Below are 24,179 nucleotides of genomic sequence, written 5' to 3' on the forward strand. Positions count from 1 at the left end.
AGGAATATTAGAAGGAAAATAGGAGAAAATGTCTTGTAAAAAAACTGAACAGGGCTAGAAGAGATACCTCAGTTAGTAAAGTGCTCATCATTCAGGTATGAGAACCTTCCTTCCAGTGCTCACACCAAAGCTTGAAAACTTATAATCCTAACTGCAAAGGGTGAGACAGGAGGATCCATGTTGGCCAGCCAGATAAGCCCACACTGCAAACTACAGGCTATCTTATGATGCTGTCTCAAAAAACAAGACGGAAGATTCCTGAGAACAGCAACCCAAGTTTGTCTTCTTGCCCCCACATACACAAACACATATGTGCATGTGAACCCGCGTGTACACTCACATGCATATAAAACTAGTGAATCAAACAGGAATACACACGGGTACTTCTCTCACTTTTCCTTAGACTAAACATAGTTACATCCTGCAAAAATAAAAATAAAAATAATGTGTCCGTGACCTTTTCCCTTCTTTGCATGATTAATTAGTTAATGTGTTATTAATTGGAGGATATGGATGAATATCAAACACTTTCAATTTCGGTGCATAGCATCCTTTACTGTAACCGATGATTAAGTAATTGTGTAAAAGGTGAGCCACAAGGTCATTTGAACATTCTCTTCAGCTCTCATTACCCACCATCAATAGCAATTAGTAATGGCAACATTTCCATAAATCAACCTCTTTCTGATTATTCTCTGATGATAGTCAAAATGTGTGCGTTCCAGCCCACCTTTTTAATATTACATGAAAAATTAAGTCTAAATATACCACTGAGAACAGAAGTGAAAAAGATACAGAGATTTCTTTAATCAGAAGGAGCCAGAATAATATTGTATGTGCCTTTCAAAGAAGATTACAAACCAATGCACAAAATGAAGTAAGTCTGCCCAAAGTGTCGGGGTTAAGGATAAGAAACCAAAGGTGTCGAGTAAACACTGCCCACAGATGTATTCCTCCACAAAGAAAATGATGCCTTAGTGTAGCCTCAAAACTACCATTTGCCTACTCAGACAGGGAAAGCTACAATTCAGAATAAATAGAAAGCTTAATCCCAGCATGTACCTTAGAATAGAACCATGCAAAAATATTCCACAAAACATACTCACTGAATTCATTTACACCATCATCTGAATATCTATCATTTGTGTTCTATTTTATTTGCTTTGAGAGCTTGTCATATTCCACTGATCATCAGAGCTTTTTCCTCTTGTGTTTATGAAGCATGTTAACTAGAAAGGCTTCTTAATCAATCACCATAATTGATATTTGCACTTCCAATGGTGATGTCTAAAACTCACAGTCAATTATGAAGGACGTGCTGAATTTGTAGAAAATTCAATTTTATCCATCATTATGTAATTATAATAAAAAATGAATTATACTTCAAAAGAAATTATTTGTAGAATACTAACATCAACTATATGATTTAAGGCATAAAGAAAGGCTATTATCTTTTACACATACATAATTTTATGTGTAATCATTTGCTTCTTTCTAAATAACACTTGTTCTCCTAGGTACCATGGTTCAAAATTTGTGTTTATGTTTCTGATTCTTATAATTATTCAAATTATTACTAAACACATAACTTGGAGTTAGTTCAAAATTAATATGTGGAACTGAAAAAAACACTAGGCCGATATTGTAGTGAGTGGAAAGTATATATTGATATGCTATTTTGTTATGCTACTCACAAATCACAAAAAAAAATCACGATGTGTCTTAAGCAATCAGAAAATATACTACCTCATGAAATCAAAAGTCAATGCCTACAACAAGTTCTAGGTCAGTAAGAAACAGGTCCCGGCACCATTTCTACTTTGACTCAGAAAAAAAATTGACTCAGAAAGCATCTCTGCTTGATAATTTTGTCTCATAGGTTTCTCTTTACAGAAGAATCGGATCACTCATGTTCTGTGGGAGAATGAGACCATTTATCTCCTGACCAGAGACTAGTGCTTGCCTAGAGTCTAACTAGATCACACCTGTGAAATATGATCAAAGATATCCAAATGAATAAATGTCATAGTTAATATATTTTCCTATAAATTCTGTTTATTCATGGATTTTTTCTTTTTCCTCTTTTCTAGTTTTACTTGGTCATTTTAACTTTTTATTAAGGGACAAAAAACATAAGGTTTGCAAAGTTACATGTTTGCAAAGCACAGAAAGTTGTATTAAGAAATCTTGAAGAATGTAGGAAGTTAAAGTGCTGTTACGGGAGAGGTAAAGAAAATGTTAAGATCTTTACATGTGAGCAAATCGACCAGTAAGTAAACTTAATCTAACAAATTTCTATTGTTATATGTAAAGTGAAAACATTTTATTTTTCTGAAATATTCCCCAGACACTGGATTAGAAGACTGTATCTTACCTTGAGGCATTTCAGGAGGCAGGTAATGGGGTTCCTGTGCACTGACATGGACCCACTCAAAGTCGTCGTATAAATCCTGGTGATAGTCGCAGGCCCCTGGCCCATCATCAAAAGTACAGCCACCTAGAAAGGGAAACACGGAACATGTGAGAAAAGCACTGAGCAGCAAGAGCTAGGGGGAAACAAGCACCTATCATGACACTTGTGGTCTTAATTGTCAATGGCAGTCCCGTTGGTCTCTACTCTCTTTAGAAATTCAATACAAATAGAAACCTCAGTATATTCAACTTGTAAGAGCCCCTGAAGGAGAGCTGAAGCTTTGAATTATTTTTAAAAAGATATATATGATGAAGCTTTCCCTCGGCTTATAAATCTCCTATCTAAACACTGTTGTCAGCATTACTGGAAAAAAGATATGAAGCAAGGAAACTTTCCTTGCAATGCAAGTTCAAATCTTTGAAGTTCATCTGCTTTTGCCTTTTCACTCTCTTGAATTACAACATGTCCATGAGCAGCTTGGCAGTGGTCGTGTACACACCTTTAATTGCAGCACTTGGAAGGCAGAGGCAGGTGAATCTCCCTGAGTTCAAAACCAGCCTGGTATAAAGAACAAGTTCCAGGATGGCCAAGGCTGCAGAGAGAAAGCCTGTCTTGGATAATACACACAGACATACGCACGCCCACACATACGCATGTGGGCCGATTAAAAAACAAACAGGAAAAAAGGTGTCTATGATGTCTCATACAGTGAATAAGTCACATAAAGCATGCCAGGATAGAAACAGTACTTGAAGTCTGGACCAGGCTTTTCTGTATATTATTTAGATTATTTTCAACTCAATACAACTGTAAAGTGAGAGAGCCTGAAGCACAGAATGGATCAGATTAGCATGTTATACCACCCAGGCTTCCTTTGCTTAATGACCTGACTCTAAGAGCGCAAGTAGCCTTTCCCCTTTGACATCAGTCATCTTTACCTTCGTCTGTACTTTTAGATGTCACTTGACATCAAAAGGAAAATGATTGCTTTTGCTTCTTAGCCCATCTATAAAGGGCCCATAGTGAACTTGTTCAGATTATTCACATCGGGGAAAGAAGAAGTGGCCTGTATGTCTCATCTTGAAAGAAAATGGATTACAACTGATGAAAATCTAGTAGTGGCTTCAGTGAGAAAAACCAATAACCTGTCTCCTTTCAAGTGGCTTCTTTGCTTAGTTTCCATGGAGATCTGTATGGGGGAACTTGGGAAATTCTAAGGCGAGCAATAACAGCAAACAGGTGGTAAACTTCAGACCATTAAATTCGTTCCCCTTTCCTCATCAGAAGTTTATCACTTTGGATATGAGTGAAAGACACAGTCTCAGCAGCGACAGAAAGGAGCTGCATCAAAGACAAAACTGTAAGGAACAGAGAAAACCATAACCCCAGAACCTTTCTCAAAAGAGAACAGCCTATAGGTACTATTGAGTCTCTCTTATGACTAGAGAAATCCTTCACTATAACCCAAAGCCCAACAAATGGAACATGAATTATCATGTTTTAAATACACTTACAATGACTTTGGTTGCATAAGGTTTCATGAAAGATGATATACATTTCTTTGAAAATCAATTTAATTTATTTCAAACCTACCAAAGAAGGGTACTAGGAAATGCATCTTTGCATCAGAAAGATTTTTCACAAATCCAATTTGTTATCACAAACCCAAAAAGACTTACCGCTTTGCAGTGTACGCCTGCAAAGCCTTCATTACCCTTTACACAGGTTTGGTGCCGTCTGTATATAAATTTAAACTACCAGTAGAAATCATATTGACTCATTTGGGAGACAAATGGCTGTGATTGTTGCACTTCATAGACATGGTTAATTCTGATTAACAGTAACAGGAGAAATAGCTATATGAACTATATGAAATGTGTCGACAGTGCATGTCACCACTATATTAGCAATGTGTCAGAAGGACCTTGAAATCGTTAACTGATCAGCTTGACTTGCATGATAAAAAAGAAAATGTACAGAATACACAAGATACACTCTACAGAACTCAAAAAAGGTCAACTAGCTGAAGGGTCCAAGTAAGAACACCTCAGTACCACTCTGGAGGGAGAAGAAGGCAATCACAAGTGAAAAGAGAGGGGAGACCTGGGAGGGAAAGTGGGTAAGGGTGGGATGGAGAGGGGAACATAATTTGGTATTGGGTGGCCTATATGTATGTAGGGAAAAGGACTGAAGCCCTGAGAGCCAGCAAAAAGAATAGAAATAGGCAACCTAGGGAGGTAGAAGGTAGGGGGACCCTCCAGAATGCACCAGAAACCTGGGAGGTGACAGACTCTCAGGACTCAAAGGAAGCACCTTAGATCAAATGCTGGGAAGGAAATTATAGAGCCCACCTCAGCAGGAAGACAGGGCATCAAATGAGGGAGGGGGTTGCTATCCCACAGTCAAAACTCTGACCCATAATTGTTCCTGTTTGAAAGAATTACAGGGATGGAAATGAAGAGGAGCCTAAAGAAAAGAAGATCCAGTGACAGGCCCAAAGTGGGATCCAGCACATGTGGTTCTCATCCAAGAGGTACCACAGACTTATTTAACACATGGAAAGCACATTTATAAATCTTCCCTAGCACAGTCTTACAAACATTTTTGTAAAGGGGATTCCTAGCTCAAAAGTATTAGGGACTAGTGAAGTGACAACGAAGTGTAGGAAACAAGAGATAATAATAGTAATAATAATAACAACAACAACAAAAACTCTAGGATGGTGAATAAAACAGAATAATCCATGTGATACAGGTGATAACATGATGATCAAAACTCTAAAGGGACCAGACACCAGACTACACTCACTAAGGTACACCTAAAGAAGGGAAGGTACACCCAAAAAAGAAAGTATTTCTTTCAAGATGTCCAACCATACGTCTAGAGGAATGCACTATCCTTCTCTAATGAACTCCTCTTCCATTCCAGCTGAAATACTTGCTGAAGCCTTCCCTGAGCCTTACATCTTCTTACTGAGATGAGAAGAAAAGCAGTGCATGAAAACTGAGATTGCAAACAGAAAAAAGAAAAGTAACATACACATGAATAAGCATGATATTGTCAGGGCCCAAAAAAACATTTCTGAATAACAGCTATGAAATGTATGGATGAGTCAGGTAGAAATAATTTAACATGAAAGGTTTCAGATGCCATAGAAGGAAATCAGACAGTTCAATTTATAGTTGTATTGAAACCCCTAAAAGTTTATCCAGAGGTACATGAGAAAATTATACATCTAGCAGTCATGTGGAGTACAAAAGGGAATAAGATAAACTGAAGAAACATGCTTCCAGCTTACAGCACATAGAACACTGACTTCTCATCCTGCTCACTGGATTTTTGGTAGGAGGAGGGGCAGGGAACAAGGTGGGCTCCCTACGGTCTTATATATGCTAGAAAAGGGTTCATCCCCAGTCCTAACCCTACCATGGGTCTGGAGCAAATTCTACCATGTCATATTCCTATTGATGCTTTGAGAAGCATAGGTGTCTATGATATATGATCCTCCAAATGTACATTCCTGAAATAGAGTGATTAAAAGAGAAACATCCCTGAGCATGTGGTGGCACAAGTCTTTAATCCTAGCACTTAGGAGTCAGAGGCAGGTGGCTGGCTATCTGTGAGTTCAAGGCTAGCTTGATCTATGTTGTGACTTCAAGCCCAGCCAAGGCTATATAGTAAGGCTTTGTCTCAAAATTAAAATGGAATTGTCTAAGTACAGCTCTTTAGAGTTCTCTGCCATTAACTCCTACAGTAAAGAATCTGTGAATTCGTTAAGGTCTAGGATTGTAAAGGTGTAGAGAATTACAGATCCAGAGCCAAAATTATCTTGAAGTTCCTCAGTAATCATTTACTAGCAACCTCTTTATATGGACCTACCATGATATCAACAATTAGGCATAATATATTCCTTTTTTCAGGTAACTAAGGGCATAGGCACTAACCTCTAAGACCTGTGACAGGGAATTCCTGCTTTGTAGTGATCCTTTCTGGAAAGCTGTGCTAAAATTATTTATATTAAAACTCTTTTGAGGCCAGTGAGATAACTTAAAATGTGAGGATACCTCCTACTAAGCCTGACAACCTGAGTTCAATTCAGAAAGCCACATGAAAGGACAAAATCAAATCCACCCCCAAATTCTTATTCTCTCTCTCCCTCTCAACAAATAGGCAGACAGACAGACAGACAGACAGACAGACGAACAATACTGATAGATTAATTGATTAACAGCTGATAAATAGATAGATGATTAATGAATAGAAAATATGATAGATGATAGAAAAGATGATTGATATATAAATAGAAAAATAGATAAACAGATGATAGGTAGATAGATGATAGATAGTTAGATAATAGAGATAGATGATTGATAGATATATAAATAGACAAATAAACAGATAATAGATAAATATGATAGATTAATAGATATATAAATAGAGAAATAATTCATTGATAGAGATAGGTGATTAATAGATACATAGATGATTGATAGTTTCATACACACATACATAGAAAGAAAGGAGAGAAAGAAAAAGAAAGAAAGAAAGAAAGAAAGAAAGAAAGAAAGAAAGAAAGAAAGAAAGAAGGGAGGGAGGGAGGGAGGGAGGGAGGGAGGGAGGGGGGGAGGGGAGGGGGGGGAGGGGAGGGGAGGGAACGGGAAGGGGAGGGAACGGGAAGGGAAGGGAAGGGAAGGGAAGGGAAGGGAAGGGAAGGGAAGGGAAGGGAAGGGAAGGGAAGGGAAGGGAAGGGAAGGGAAGGGAAGGGAGAGAAAGAAGACAGGTAGACAGACAGACAGACAGATGATAGATGCAAAGCACGTTTTCAAAACTCAAATCCTCTTTAAAGCCAAACTGTGTGTTTTGTTTGTTTGTTTTCCTTTTATGTTTTTTGCTTTTGTTGTTTTATTGATTCATTTGGCTGGTGTTTTGAAACAGGGTCCTATGTAGCCCAGGCTGGCCATAAACTCAAAACATAACTGAGCATGGACCTTGATCTCTGGATCTCCTTACTTGTACTTGCCCAGTTCAGAAATTACAGGCCTGTCAATACACCCAGTATCTGTGGCCTTGGGGATAGATCCTTAGAAAGAATACTAAGTACTGTACTAACTAAGCTACGTTCTCTGCCTGGATGCTAAGCTTTATAATAATGCCCAGGAACTGGTTAATTTAAAGTTTGAGCCAGAAAAGTAAGTAAAACATGAAGTCATTAAGGTCCGGGCAGCTTGCTTTGCACAATCTGTGAAGGGTAGGTAGGCTTTGAAAAGACATCGTAGCAGGATCTTTGCCATTTTTCTTTCCAGGGTCTTCATCTATTTATCATTTCCTGACCAAGTATAAGTGCAGGAGACAAAAAGAATTATCACTCGTGTTCCTTACTGCTTCCACGGAACAAGATCCATTTAGCTGTCAACATGGTAAACTTTGTTAGATTTAAGCATGGGAGAAAACTATATTCCTCTTTTAAAAAAAGCATATGCAAGGTCATGGAATGTATGTTGGAAAATACAGTAGGTATCCTTAGAACAACTGTACCATGATTCTTAGAGAAATGTGAAATCAGCCTTCACCAGTTATGAACTAATCAATAATATATAGATGTGTCCACTTAGGCGGCAATCCACATCAAATGATGTATCTTCCTTCATTTTCAAGAGAGAAATTAATACAGCATACAAATTTAGACCACAAACAGTATTAAATTAAATATGCTTTGAATAGATCCCTTTTAATTATTCTAATTAGAAATCACAAATATAAGGGGCTGGAGAAATGGCTCAGTGATTAAGGGCATATAGTGCTATAACAAGAAATAATCCAGCAAGGTCAGGAGTTCCCAGATCCCTCCAACTCCAGCTCCCAAGGGATTCAATGCCTTAGACCTCCATGAACATCTATGTTCATGGAAATATTCTCACACAAAGACACATAATTAAAATAACAAAACTTAAATCTAAAAAAGGAAATACAATATAAATTCACTGGTATGAAGTCAAAATCCCTGACGGAACCGGTTACGCCTCACCAAAATAATTCTGAAGAATTTTAAATATAAAGACTCGTTCCTCTTGACTGATGTTCCAGGTAATCGGAGCAGATCTTTATTCCTCCAACAAGATCTTATGGGGAAAAGTAAAGAAACGGCTTTCAGATAACGTCCCTCTAAAAAATGCTGCAATGTCTAAATAGATTTCTGTTTCCTGTTAACTCTACCCTTGTGGGGATATTGAAGGTACAAAATGAGAATTGACAGACATGTTCAATGCCCAGGTAGTGTGTGTCTATGTCAGTTCTAAATACAAGCGACACTTGTTCCTCGATACACATCCAAAAATTAAAATACACACGCATGAGAAATATTCAAGTACATACAAGGAATGCATGCCTTTACTAGAGGGTGAGTGAATCCTGTGTCATCTTAACATATTGCCACTGGGGAGCTCAGTGGATAAAAACTTAGAAAATTTATAAATGAGTTTTTTAAAAAGATAATCAATCCAGACTCAGAAGAATACTCTTTGTGCTGCTTGCAATTAATTAGTATGTGAAAATAGTATCTCATCTTAGCGCCTTGCAAAAGAAAGGAAATACTAGCATATTTTCTCTGAATTAAGATCTATCATTTATGGATAGGTAGGAGTAACTCCTGTGGATGAGAAAAGAATGCATTTCGAACACACCCATTGATTATCAAATTGTTCCTTCCCGGAGTTCCACCTCTAACTGAAAACACATGTTCCATATGTATAATCCAATATTAGGTAGCTGGTAAGACTTCTTATTTAAATTGTCTAGGATTCAAAGCAAATTCTATACTTTCACTGCACAGCCATCCTTCAATGAGACCAAATTAACCAGAGTGGAGTAGGAATCTCAATTACACACCTCTTCTTCTCTTTAGAGCAGTAATGTTCAAATGCACCATAGCTCAATTAATAAGACTCACGGAATTGTAAGGCCCTAGTATACACTTAGGTGATGGAAGAGAGCATGTCTGCAGATGCAGCATGGAGTGTGGCTAATCGCATTCTGAGCTTCAAATCGCTCCCCATTAATATCAACACAGTAATAACTACCAAACAAGAGTGCACGGATTAGTCAAGATCCTCACAATATCTTTCTACAACATACACTCTTTCTGTATCCCTGAGCCATTTTTTTTTTAGTTTATACATGGGCTATACAGTTTTGACACTGCACAGATAATTAACTGCTAAATCATAAATAAAAGGAACCATTTTTCAACTTAACTAGCCCAGAAAGACTACAGAGAGGTTTTACTACAAGCAGTTTTCCCTGAACAATTACCACGCGTGTTCTCAAACAGGAAGTGTGCCTTAAATCAGGAGTGACAAAAACCTATCTATGTAAACCTAGTTTGGAAACACTGCAGGTTTCCTTTGCCTTCTGCTGCAACTCCACAATTCTTGTAACTATAGCAAGAAAATGGCAAAAAAAAAAAAAAAAAAAAAAACACAACAACAACAAAAAAGAAACAACCCTAACAGATTCCATGAGTGCACTGGAAAAACAGGTTTCCAAAAGTAGGTGTCAGGCTGGATGTGGCCCAGGGACTAAAGTTCACTAGCCCACAGCTTAGATCACTCTCATCTGAAATAACAGTAAAACAGTAAAAAAACAGTAGAATTTAGCCTGGCTTTATTTACACATAAATCAAGATGGGTAGCAGTGGGCAACATCAGGAAGTTAGATTAGAGATGGAATCTAATACCAGCCCGTATGTCACAAGTCAAACACTGAGGGTGTTGAGAAATAAAACACCCACTACTTAAAGGTTTAAGGCCAGTAGAACCAGAGAAGGAATTTTAGGGCATGACCTAGGGCCTTGCATATATATGTGGACATGCACACTGCTTAAATATTGGTCACCCTAGAGGTCTGTATGTGACTTCTAACCTCACAATGAAACCAATGGATGATAATATACCTTTAGAAATCAGTTCACAGATGAAAGGAGTTTTATTAAAATGTAACAATACAAGTCCCTAACCTGGATTTGGCAGTGGAGGCAGGTGGATCCAAAAGGTCAATATCAGATTTGGCTGCGCAGTGAGCTTGAGGTCAGTCTGGACCATATGAGATCTTTCCTCAAAATAACAAAAGAGGGTGGGGGTGGGGATAAAAGGGATGTACTAATAAAAAATACCTCGTACTAGAAAAGCAAATGAATAAAACTCACTCATGATAACACAGGAAGAAGCAGAGAAGACAAGCTGAAGCAGTTCAAAGCACAGGCCTGGACCTGGGTTTAATTCCCCGTACCCAAGCCTTGTCTCAGAGCTTTCTATAAGCCCAGATTTAGGGGGTCTGAAGCCTTCTTCTGGCTTCCTTGAGAACAAAGCATACACCTGGTACACATACATGCATGCATGCATACATACATACATACATACATACATACAGCCAAACACCCATACACAAAAAACAAAAACTAATAAATCTTTAAGCAAAATAAGAAAGGAAAGAAGGAAGGAAGGAAAGAAGAGAGGAAGTGCGAGAGAAAGGGAGAGGAGGAAAAAAGAGGGAGATAGAGACAGAGAGAGACTGAGAGAGATAACGGGGAGGGAGGGAAGGAGGGAGGGAGGGAGGGAGGGAGGGAGGGAGGGAGGGAGGGAGGGAGGGAGGGAGGGAGGGAGGGAGAGGGCCAACACAGTTTCTGAATCCAGGCAGTACAAGCTGATCATGCCAGTAAACGCCCAATCCCATTCTGCCCATGACACTGGCCAGTTGGTGTCTGATATCCTGTGGAACAAAGACTTTGAACTCACACACGTTGAAGTCACGCCCTCCTCTTTGACGCCACAAACAGGAGGGCATCCTTGTTGGATGGAATGCTTAATACTGACTGTCTAATTGCAAGATAAGGAACCACCTAGAAGACAAGCCACTGGGAAAGTCAGTGGAGGGGTTTCTGGGCTGGCTGAAGTGGGAAGACCCACCCTTGAGGTGGGTGGGTCACATTGTTCTGTGAAATGAGGTCACGGCCTGAATAAAAAGAAAACAAGGTCTGAGAGCTGGAATCGGACTCCATTTTCTGACTAAAGACATAATAGGACCAGCTGCCCCATGTCCCTGCTGCATCACCCCCAATCATGACAGAACATGTCTCCTCCAATGAAGTTCAAAGGAACCACTCGCTTCTGTGGTTGCTTATTCTCTGGTATTGTGGACACAGCAATAAAAAAGGTAAGTAACATATTCCACAGGTTTAAAAGGCTGTCTGGTTAGTAATTTCAACTAGAAATGGTATTTAAATATGGTGGTTAAGGAAGAAGTTTTGGTAACATAGCACTTCCCTGATAGCTTCATGTTTGACCTCTCCCATAATGTACACAACAAGCTATGGGTTTCTATTTAATTTTTAAAATAATTTTTCTTAAAATGTAATTAATGCCACTTCCCCTCCGGGCTTCCCTTTCCTCTCTCCAGCTCCTCCCAGGCCTCCCACTCTCAGACTGATGGCTTCTTATTCCTTATTATTCTTACATATATACATATATGCAGGCTGCCGAGTTTGCCTTCATTGTATGTGTATGTACGGCTTCAGGGCTGACCATTGGATATGACACCCCTGGGAGAGACTAATCCTTCCTCTCAGCAGTCACCTGTAGTCTACAGCTCTTTATCTGGCAGTGGAATCTCACAGACTCTTGGAATTGTTAAAAATAAATAAAGAAAAACTTATTTTTAATAACACAAATTTTGTTCTAACACTATTTTCTGCTGTCACACCAACTGCAGAATAAGAAACATTTTTGTTTTGTTATTGTTTTCCTTTATATTTTCTTGTTTTGTTGTTGTTGTTGTTGGTGGTGGTGGTGGTGGTTGTTGGTTGGTTGGTTGGTTGGTTGGTTGGTTGGTTGGTTGGTTTTGTTGGTTTGTTTTGGGGGGGTGCATTGGTGTTCCTTGTGCCTGTAAGAGGCCGTCTAATCCCCTGGAACCGGAGTTACAGACAGCTGTGAGCTGCCATGTGAGTGATAGGAACTGAACCTGGATCCTCTGGCAGAGCAACTGGAGCTCTTAACCATGGAGACGTCTCTCCAGCCCCAGTTTCTTTTCCTTTTAACTACTCCAGCAAAAGTCCCATCCTTTGTACTTAGAGTTAGATACACAATCTTAAGGAAACCTCTCAACAAAGTAAATGAGAATAAAGGTAGTGAAAGATAAAATTCCCAGCTGAAGCCATATTTACATTATGGTAAAACTTGAAACCACCCAAGCTCAGACTTCAGCCGACCTTTGTTTTGTTTCTCACGGGGAATTACTGCTGGGTTTCACCTCACCCACAGCAGACAAGCTCTGGCTTATCTCACAGTTGTTCCTGACCCAACTCAGGCATGGATGATGGATCATTTTTCTGATGAAGGGGCACTGTGAAAGGCTGAAGCCCTGGAAAACAGAATTCCATGACCCAGGCCCCCCAGAAGAGATGTCTGTCTGGAATTTCAAATTTCAGATCAGACTGGAGGAGCTATCTAAAATATGCTCACTCATATTTTAAGATTAACAGTTCACCTAAGACGCTAAAAAATAATGAAACTGGGATCAGAAACTAGTCGAGGTAATTAATATGCATCTCAAAAGTAAGCAAAAACATTATTTTCCATATTTTTTCATAAAATGGAACTCTTTTACTATCAAAATTATCTTAAACTTGATTTATATGAAAGATATACAACCCAGTATCTGTGTTTCCCATGTTTATTAAAGCAGGTCTTTTATGGTTTTTTGTGTCTGTTTTGTATGTGTGGTGTATGTATGTATGTGGGCTTGTGTGTGTGACACATGTATGTATGTATCTATGTATATGCATGTGTGTATATACATATGAGCATGTATGTGTGTGTGTCCATATGTGTGTGTACATGTGTGCTTGTGGTGTATGCACACATGTGTGGGAAAATCTACATACCCCAGCATACAGAGAGGAAACAGGAGGACACCCTCTGTCCTATCCTGTCACTCTGTCTCATTTCTTTGAAACAGTGTCTGTCTTGAGACTGGACCAGACTGACCAATGGACGTACTCACCAAGTGCTGGGATTACAAGAGAATGCAAAGCCATGCCAGCTTTTTATATGGTTGCTAGATATCTGAACTCAGGTCTTCCTAATTGAGCAGCAACTGTTCTTACTCAACAAGTCATCTACCCAGGTTCTCTAAAACATATTCTAAATAGGCAAAAGTTATGGTTTTCTCTGCTGTTTTCTGAAACAAGAAAATTGCATCCCGTTATCATTTCAGCCAATACACTAGCTGATGCTATTAAAGCCATTAGCTAGCTCTACGCATCACTGAAGACAGTCTGGCTTTCTGTCAGGCCCGGAGCAAACAAGCATCTCACAGAAGAAGTATGGGTCACAATAACTTCCTCCTCGTAGTCATCTTTCAGAATAGTAGATACGGTTAATATTTGTTAGGACCGACCCATAAAATAAAACTCTCCCAAGCAGCAAAGCACAGCTACAGACAGGCATTTAAATGTCACTGGACGTGAGAGGCTATTCCATCTTAATTGGAGAGCGTCAAGTAGGACAGACATAAGTAAGGTTTGTGCTAAATTAAGCCTCACCAAGATTCAGGTCTGCCTGGGCCATCCTCTTGCTGGTTTCTATGCTGGGCGAAGGCAATTAGACTTGAGTGCCCCCTCTCTACTCTCACCAAGTCCTTAGAAACTCTATATTCAGTATTTGAGAATGCTACATATATCCTGTACCATTAGAAGCTAAGTACACTTGACGATTGAAGTTACTGTAGAGTTAGAGTTTCGATTAGGAAACATCAGCTGGCATTCCCATGATTGGTCTAAGCATGCATTTAATTTATAATGTAAAATAACTAATAATTTGGAAAAAGAAAAAGAAAGGAAAATCTGAGTTTACAATTATGCCCTTCATTGGAGACTTGGATGAGAGAAGATAAACTCCAGTGAGGAGCAGAGACAAGTGTCACCGCTGGCTGTTCCCTGGTAGAGCCCCTAAAGCACAAAAGTTTTGACTCTGTCTTGAAATGAGGCGTAATTGGATTTTTAAAATGACCTTAAGTTTATGTATCAACAAACTTACAAAAAAATCTGACCTTTACTACTCTTATGAGGAAAAGCTATAATATATAGCATTTCACATGCTAAAAATACGGGAAAACTGTTGGTTACAGAAAAGTTATCTGTGAAATGAAGCATAACTAATAGAAAGAAGTTCTGTTGTGGTGTCTAGCAGATCCTCCCAGAACAGGAGCAAGATATTTATATAGACTTGAAATATCATTTCACCCAGTGTGATAACTGGCTGATAAACGTAATCTATTTAATTAATTTTCTCTCTGACAAATATTCTAAAGCATGACAACCAGTTCTAAAAATTATCAAATTGAGAGGTTTACTTTAAAAAAAAAGAAAGAAAGAAAGAAAATATCTTTCTTCAGAGTGGGATATAAAAATGGGGATTTTTTTTTTTTGCTTTTTATTTTCTTTCTAATTTTCTGTATAAGAGAAGAAGCTGGGAAATAAGATTTAAATAATAGATGAAAGGCAGCGACCGTGTGGAGGTGGCATTTGAAGTCTAGCATCTCTGTGCCGAACGACAGCTTTCATGCCTCACTTTTCACCCCAAGCCAGAGCACACAGTTCAGAAATTTTAAATAATAAAAACAAATAAAATAAGTTTCAGTGTGCTACTTTCAAGGACATCTGGACATATAATTATACTTTTAAAAAATACATTAATTTACGTCTCAAATTTTATATATATACACATATCTTTAATATATACATATATATGTATGTATATAATCTTTACTAATCATATGAGGAAACCTTGTAACAAAAACAAGGGGCATATACACGTCATTTGCAGAAGGAATCGCTGAGATTGTGGTAACAATACAGGAGCCACTAGTACTTAGTGATTTCAGTCCCTCTAATCCAACAGTTTCACCCCTATGAAGATACCCTACGTAAATATTGGTCTGTATTCTGTCTTGAATTCTCCCAATCAAGCTTAGGGCCACCAACTCCCTAAATATCAATACAAATTCCAACAACCCCCAAAGACAATAGGACTGACTACCTATAAACTTAAAAAGCAATGACAACACATCTCCAGATTTCCTCCGACTCTGGGCTTATGACAAGGTGAGTATTTTTCTATAACAGATAAGTCATAAGGGAGAAAAGCAACTGGTAAAGACAAGGCAGGTGTTAGAAACCACATGGGAAGAGGTAATTACCTGCCAACTGATGGGAGAATGTGAAGGCAAGAGTTACAGTTAGAGGTCTTTAATCTCATGCAGAAACAAAAAGGAAAAAGTATCACAGGAATCAGCTACCTGATAGGTTGGTGGGTAGGGAGGATCCCTACCCTACCCACCAACCTATCAGGTAGCATTTGGCACACTGAAAAACAAACAGAGAAACCCTTGTGAGGGGTGATAGTTAACATGTATGATAAACTGCTCGGCATGAAGAGAACAGCACTGGATGGGGTTCGAAATCAACAGTATCAAAACAAGAATGGTTTTAAGTATAGCTTCCAGGTAGTCTGCTACCTAACAGCACAATGCATCTGCTCTGTGGTTACTGTGGTCACTTGAGGCTTTGTTTGTAGGGAGAGTCAGACTGTAGACTGGAAGAAGGTGAAACTGAGTTAGATTTATCTACAGCATTTCTGCTGCTGCTTCATTTGCACACATGCACACGTGTCTACATGACATACTTCAGTTATGACTGTGGCTGCCAGCAATCACTTACTCATCACACTCATGGATAACCTGATATCGGTAGACTATAAGCTCCTAAAAGAGAGTTTCAATTAAAAGAAAATACACTCAGCTGAAGGATTCTCATCTTAAACATATTCGGGGCTTCGGAAAATCCCACTAACCCTATTCTTATTCACGTGTAGAAGCCAAATTTGTTGATTTTATGAAAGTAGAATGTAGAGTAATGACCATTTGTGGTAAAAAGGAGAGGGGAAAAGTCAAAAAACAGAGACTCAAACAGAGAGAGAAGTGAGCTCTGCAAGAGTTCACAAGATTAACACCAAAGACACACACACACACACACACACACACACACACAGCATTTAAGGAGGAGGAAATGCTGGTTTCCCTAATTTGATCACTATAGATTATATTCAAGTTGTTACACTGTACTCCACAAATACACATAATTTTTTAGACGTTAAATGCAATCCCTTTATTTCTGTAGAAAATAAGACTTTTATTTAGACATTGGTTTGCTGAAGGTGCAATTTACTTCAATTTTCTGCAAATAAATTTTATCTAATATTAGAAAAAACACACTTGTGGCGAAGCAGGATGGGGAAAAAAACAAAGGAGAGGAACAAACAGGAGCAAAGCAAAGGTTCAAAGACATCACAAGCACATGCACAACACAGACAACACACACATACACACACATACACACACACACACCATATACATACACAACACACAAATACATACACACATATACATCTCTCACACACATATACACATACAACACACATATACACACACACAATGCCCACAAATACACACATCCACATACCATGTACATACACCACACACAAATACATACACACATATACAACTCTCTCTCACACACACACACACACACACATATACACGTACACACACTACACACACATATATACACATACACCATACCACACACACATACACAAATCATACACACATACATATACAACACACACACACACAACATATACAAACACACCAAACTCAAACACATACCACACACATACCCCTCACATACCTATACCCTCACACATACCACACACACATACACACACATCACATATGACATATACATGACAATGTCATAATAAAACCCATAACTTTGCACATTAACCAAAAACAAAAACTGAAAAATATTGTATTCTTCCAAAAAGGAGATTTTAAAAGTTTGGCCCCCTATATTGAGAAGACTTTCAGTCAGGTCTTTGGTGAACGCCAGTCTCCATGCGTTGGCAACTCTGACCAAATATAAGCAACAGCAAACTACAATATGTGCCGCTTGGAATTTAGTTTTATAATTACAATCTTTAAATGCATTAGAATTCACAAACAAAGCTCAGGACGGCTCTCTGGATCTCAAAGGAGATTAATGAAAATATTTGGTCAGAATACAAATGAAGTGTAAAGCCGACAGCTATTTTTAAGATGGGAAATATTTCGCACATATCGGAAGCACTAAATAAACAACGGGGGGTCTTTCCATTTGAAAGTGCACATATAGTCCCACCAGGCAGAGAGATTAAGTGCTAATATTTTGCCTTGAATCTCTTTAAGCCTCCCCCATATCATATATCCTTGCTGTTTGCAGCTGATATTTAGGAAAACCACCGCTTCCTTAGAAATATGCATTTGTCAACCATTTCCTTAATGACCTAAATAAATACAATAACTTCTGCAGTCGATGCTATTGGAGCTTCTAAATACAAATTCATAATCGCTAAGCGACACTATTTTCTCCTTTCTGTGTGTAATTACTCAAATCCATAAGAATTTCTAAGCAGTCTGAGCAATGACAGGACATGACATATGCTATTTATTAGTGCCTCACTGTTAACTGCAGTGAGTTGATTGCAAATTAGCTCATCCATTCATCGCTGGTGCTCATTCCCATTAGGACCTTCTAAGTTTATTTACTCCCCTGCACAGAGAGTGGTAGGCATTACACGGGAGTCGCCTGCCGCCATTAGAGGACTTTTTTGAGACATTTTAAGAGCAGTAGTGGAAGGGTGCGTGGTTCCAGAAAAGGTCACTGGAGCAGATGTTTCTGCAGTATAGACAACAACAACACCAGGAGCAATGGTAGCGGCAAGATACCACACAGCCAAGTGACTACACAGTGACTCTTCTAAACACTTTACATGTAGTAATGAAGTTAATTCTTCATACTAAAAAGGTGGGTTCCGGTTAGGGGATAGTTCCGTCAGTAACCTGCTTGGCTGTGCAAGCATAATGGTGAGTGTCCAGTCCCAAGAAGTCATGTAAAAAACAGCCAAGCACATGCTTGTAATTTCAACACTAGGGAAGAAAGGCAGAGGGTCTGTGGGCTTGTTCCAGGCCAGTGAAGGAACCTATATAAAAAGACATGGTGACTTTGTAAGGGTTTCTGGATCCTAGAAATCCTCTGGCCAAGACAAGCAGGTAAGTGCTTTGACATATACACTCACAAGATATATTGTCTCAGATTCTAATTTTATTTAAAAAAAAAAAAAAAACTAAGATTAAAAATAACTCAACTCACTCAAGGTCATTTTGATAGTAAGGCCCCAAGCCAGGGTCCAAGTTCAAGCCAAGCCAACACTTCCAAACTCTCCTCAAATGGCTGGAAATGAGCACTTCAAAGGGAACCATTAAGATCAAACTGCAGGAGAAATCCAACCAGCAAGCAAGGAGGTAGCAAGGCCGAACTGCAGCCTCAAGAGCGGGTACCACTGTCCTTCCAGCAAATTCAAGAAAGATCTCTGAAGACAGATGTATCTTTGCAAGAAGGAGGCCAGTTTCAAGAGTTCTCTCTGGAAAGGTGAATCTCATACTCCAAATACTCCTGCTGGGTGGAGAAGGGCTTCCTCTGGGCCCAGGAATCCACCGACTTCTCAAACCCAGGAACTTGAAGTAAGTTGCTGGCATTGGTTGCCTGCCCTCCCCTCTCTCTGTTGCTTCTTTGGCAAAGGGGAGGGAGGCTGGGATTGTTTTCAGCAGCTGATACTCAGCTGTCTGCTCTCCATGCCTGCACCAGGAATTTGGGCAGCCCTTGGGAGTTGTCACTTCCAAGCAAGGAATTGTCAGGCAAGCAAAGATAAGTGTCTCTTCCATTTATCATCTCCTTGTGTAATGAATGTTTTTTTTAACCCAGTTTGTTTGAGCATCTACAAGCCATATATTTTCTCTGCAGTAAAAGGCATCTATTTACTCTACTAAAAGTGACTCTTGAGAATGCAGCTGTATTTAAGCTACCTACGTATCCCTTTAGCAGGACAAGGCAATGATACTCAGACATGACTTCTGAGTTTAAAGCAAACATACGAAAATGAAAAAAATAAAAAAAAAACATCAATAGTAACTGTCAAGTATCTCTCCACACAGAGGGCTGAGAGAAACAGAGAAAATATATATATATATATATATATATATATATATATATATATATATATCTGTATATCCCTTTCTTTCTCTGGGAAGTCCACTCTAATAAAATCCCCATAGGCTCCTTACTTAAAGGAATTTAACACGTGAAAAGCTGTGAAGGTTCTCAAGATTCACAGGGCATAATTCTCCACCCTGCATAGGAATGTCCTCTAAAGTCCCAGGACAGATGGCCTCTGGGCATCTGTTTTAACACTTTCCACGTCTTCCACTTAAGAAAGGCAGGTTCTCTGTAAGAGCTGAGGTATTTCTCCAGGGTGCCTTTGCCATCAGTCCACTCCTGTGGAATGTCATGGCACTTGTGAGAAATCAGATCTCCCCAATTCCTCCCTCTTCATATCACACACCCAGTACATTCAAAAGCAGAACGGGCTTTGGCACAGTGTACATACTCTGTTTTAACCAAGACCGCAACCCAGATCAAAGTCACTTTGAGTCAGTTAAAAAGACAAAAAGAATGAAAAAGGAAAACAAAGCTCCATCTCTCCTAAGTTTTCCTCACTCAGACTCTTGCCTACTTCATTTTTCTCTCTGCATCTTGAACTGGCGATCCTGATTTTAAAAGAAAAGACTAATAAAGATTAATAAGTCACTAAAAGAAAAACAGAAACTACAACCCCTGGGCTTCAAGTGCCTTGTGAGTCAACTGGGGAAAAGTGAGAGCAGAACCAATCATTGAGCCTATTAAAAAAGACCACACAGAATAAATTCTCTTCAGACCCTATATGATATTAGGCAAAATTAAAGCTCACAGAAAATGACCACATTTTCTCCCCCTCTTAGAATTCAGTTTCCAAACTAGACATGAAGGGAAGAGATTGCGTGAACCAGCTCCCTATCTCCAGCTAGGAAAGGTGCCTTAGCCTCCTTGCACCAGGGGGGGACCCTCTAAGGTCAACTGGCTTTGCAGAGTCACAGTGATAGACTGATGGGAGACTCCACTCCAGAGCCTCATTCCCTGCAGTGCTTATTATCCGGCTTGCCTCTGACATCCAATTTAATTTTCGAACTTTTTACTTGTATGCACAAATGGCATTTCCGTAGAGCTAAAAAAAAAAAATTTAAAAGATAAACGATATCATCTGTCATTCATCTAATATTTTCTAAAGATGAATAGAAATCATTGAGAAGTGGGATTGCTTTGCCGCTTAGTATTAGAATGTTCATCTGCTGGAGGAGATTGGTTCTCCTACTGCCCTGTCCACTGTGCTAAAGTAATAACACCATTTCTAAGCTTTTACTAAATGCAGGAATGGGAAAGCAAACACTTCACAGAAAGATTAAATTTCTTAAAAGAAAGACAATATCCTAAGTGGTATTTTTATTAAATCCGGTATTACCTGTCTTGACACTGCGGGTGGATCTTTCATTCAATATTTACAAATAGTTAGTTGGTTCTTTATAGTATCTAATTGACTATCAAAAAAATAAATTTCCATACTTTGGACCTCATATAAAATGTTAGAATTTCATTGGATGTAATATGGTAAACATTAACTTCACTTAACATTAACAAACAAGATCCCTGTTACAGCTCAGAAGACTGAAATACCAGACAGTCAGTCACATAAGTGGCTGAAATGTGTCTGATTACGTGATATGACCAGGGTGCTTACAGCAGCACAGGGGGACAAGGCAGAGGCTGCTTGGCTGCATCTCACTTAGGCCTACGATCTAGGGAAGTTCATCCAACCAGATATTCTGAAAGTGTTAACTGCTTACTCTGTCGTTGTTTAGGTTTGAATATGTTCATATCTTTTGCTTGTTTTTGGATTTGGATTTTATTGGTTTTGTTTTGGTGGAGAGGGAGAGATGGAGAATGAATTTAAGTGAATGAGTGTTGTACACGTGTGTGTGTGTGTGTGTGTGTGAATGACTGTGGTGTGTCTGAGTTTTTGTGTGTATGTGCACGAATGTGCATTGTGTGAGGTGTGTGTATATATGCTCCTTGTTTTCTTTAAATGGGGCCCTTTTACTCATTCATGCTTTCTGCTCGCAGGACTTGAATCTGATAGAAAACAGAGATAGCCAGAGCTGGCTCTTCTGAATGTGTCACCTTATGACCCTCCTTAGTGACAACCTGACTCTGCAGAGATAAATTAAGTTTGTGAAAATTAAAAAGGAATAAGAAGAGGTGTTGCTTTAATTATGTTGATTCTCATTCTGTTGAAAATCTGGAGGAGACTTTCTGTAAAAACATGACTTGTACTTCGTGGCCAGGGCCACACGGTGATTGCCCCAATTAAGGAAAGCTTTTACTTTTAATGAGTAACTGTTAGCTTTTATTTTAATAAATACAAAAGAACTATATTCCTACATAATAGTGGGAAAGTGCCACGAGAGACTTACAGTGTGGAATAACACCCAGAGGACATGATTAAACTCATTCCCACAAAGCCCTTGGTGGAGATGGCTCTTGATAATGTCTAATTATCAAGTTCTCTCTTCTAGAGCACTGACTAAGGCAATGGTTTTCAACCTGTGGGTTATGACCCCTTTGGGGTTGAAAGGCCCCTTCACAGGGATCACCCAAGACCACTGGCAAACATAGATATTCACATTATGATTCATAACTAGAAAAATTATAGCTATGAAGTAGCAATGCAATAATTTGGGGGGTTAGGTTATAACATGAGGAAACTTATTACTGGGAACCAGCATTAGGAAGGTTGCAAACCACTGGACTAGGAAGAAGGCAATACTAGTCTATGTGGTAGAGGAGAGCTGTGGAAAGCAGTGGGAAGAAAGTGACTGTGAGGCAGCAGAAGATGAAGTCCCTTAGCAGGAAGGGTCCAGTAAAAGACCTCCTTTGTTCATCCACTCAGTCAATGTAACCTACATAAACCAGCACATGCTCTTATTGTGTGACAAGCCTGTATGTTTAAATCTCCACTCCAGTGTAAGACAGATTACTTAAATCTGTGAGCACTAGAATTAAATATTTGGGATTGGTGATATTTTTGCAAGTGACATCCAAATTTACTGCATCAAATCAACAGCAAATATTTCAGTTTAAAGGGATATTTAAATTCTAGTACTGTCTCATTGTGGCTTGGAATCAACAAGGCTAGGAAAATATTGGTAAATAAATTACACTATGAGAACTGTATATACCATGTGCACAGTCAGCAACAGGATACATGACTGATAGGTATTATACTTAAATAAGTATTCAAACAGATTTCAGTGAAAATGTAAGACATTAAAGGAAAAATGAAGGCCGCCAGACACAAAAGTTGAGATAGCAAAACTTTGAGGACAGTACTACGTAGGAGATGGATCAGGTATTAAAAGAAAAACTACAGAACAACAGGGAAAAAAAACTCAATGGGTAATAATCAACTCTCATGCACACCAGGCTGAATATTTCTGGACATGTGGCTTAGGGACACGGATTAGATCTCTGTGACTAAGATTCACTAGAGTGAAGAGTGATTTTTAGAGGGTAATATACAAGGACAAAAAAAGATAAAATTAATAATTTTTATTATTAATATAAAGATAATTAATTAATAAATATCTTTAGTATTAATAATATTAGATAAAATTAATAATTACAACAGTCTGGACAAGAGCTGGGGCTGAAGGACTGAACTAACCAAGGTTAAAAACATTTTCAAAATGTCGGAAGTCCACAGAATTGACGTTACAAACATTTCTGTATTAATGTTCATTTTGACTAAAGACCTGTCTGCTCCTGACAGCTTCTTGTCTTGGATTCTAAGAAGAAATTGAACATCTCTGGAGTTACTACAGTTGTGGTGAGACAGCCACTAGGCAAGAATCGCCTCTTTTCATCTACAGACAAATTACTGTCCAGAAAAGGACACACTTGCAGAATAGTCAACTGATTATATCTGCCAAGACAGAGTAATCAGCCCTTAATAATTTCTGCATCACTAGGTCTGTCAGATGATTCTAGGCCAGAAGGCTAAAGATCAGATGCTCCAACGTTTTGTAGTATAGGGACTGTCCAGGTGTTCAGCGGTCTCTATAAATTGGCTAAGTTTTAGTGCTTCCCATAATTTCAGTTAATCATAATGCTTTGTGCTTCCCATAATTTTAGTTAACTCAGTCATTCTGGATTTCTGACAGGTTTGAAGACTTATAGTCTCATAGCTAATACCAGCTATTTACTTTGAGAGAAAAGATTTGAGATGGTTTTCAGCTGACAATCATTCTAAAGCCAAGAAAAAAAGCCAGGTTCAGAACTAAGTCTTTTAGTTAGGAGAGATGACAGAAGTTCTGGTTAGTCAACAAAATGATGGACTGGGTATTAGGTCTATCTTGTACCTTACTGACACAAATATAGTTGTGCTCTAATTGTATTTTAAGAGAAAAGTTTTATTTTAACAGGAAGGGTGATATATAGGAGTAGCTAAGGTGGGAGTAAAGAGAGGAGGAGGAGATGGAGAGGAGAAGTTAGGTGACAAGAGAAAGAGAGGGGGTGGGGAGGACATGGAGGCGGATGTTCGAGTGTCTCCACCAGTCAAAGGTAGTTGGTATATGTAGGTTAGGTATTGGGTTACAATTCTGATTGTATGGGCATCTTGTTATTGAGCATTAC

The 24,179-nt window shown here is 38.8% G+C and overlaps 1 protein-coding gene across 11 annotated transcripts in view; it reads right to left on the minus strand.

Annotated features, from left to right (window-relative positions):
* Positions 1 to 24,179, minus strand: part of Ptprk (protein tyrosine phosphatase receptor type K) — a 501,415-nt gene that overhangs the window by 368,977 nt on the left and 108,259 nt on the right. For all 11 annotated transcript variants that reach the window (XM_076927962.1, XM_076927965.1, XM_076927961.1 and 8 more), the window contains exon 2: positions 2,375 to 2,497. In XM_076927962.1, the coding sequence (XP_076784077.1) occupies positions 2,375 to 2,497 (123 nt within the window). The remainder of the gene's footprint in view (positions 1 to 2,374; positions 2,498 to 24,179) is intronic.

This window comes from Arvicanthis niloticus, chromosome 30, assembly GCF_011762505.2.
Source record: "Arvicanthis niloticus isolate mArvNil1 chromosome 30, mArvNil1.pat.X, whole genome shotgun sequence".
Lineage (NCBI taxonomy): Eukaryota > Metazoa > Chordata > Mammalia > Rodentia > Muridae > Arvicanthis > Arvicanthis niloticus.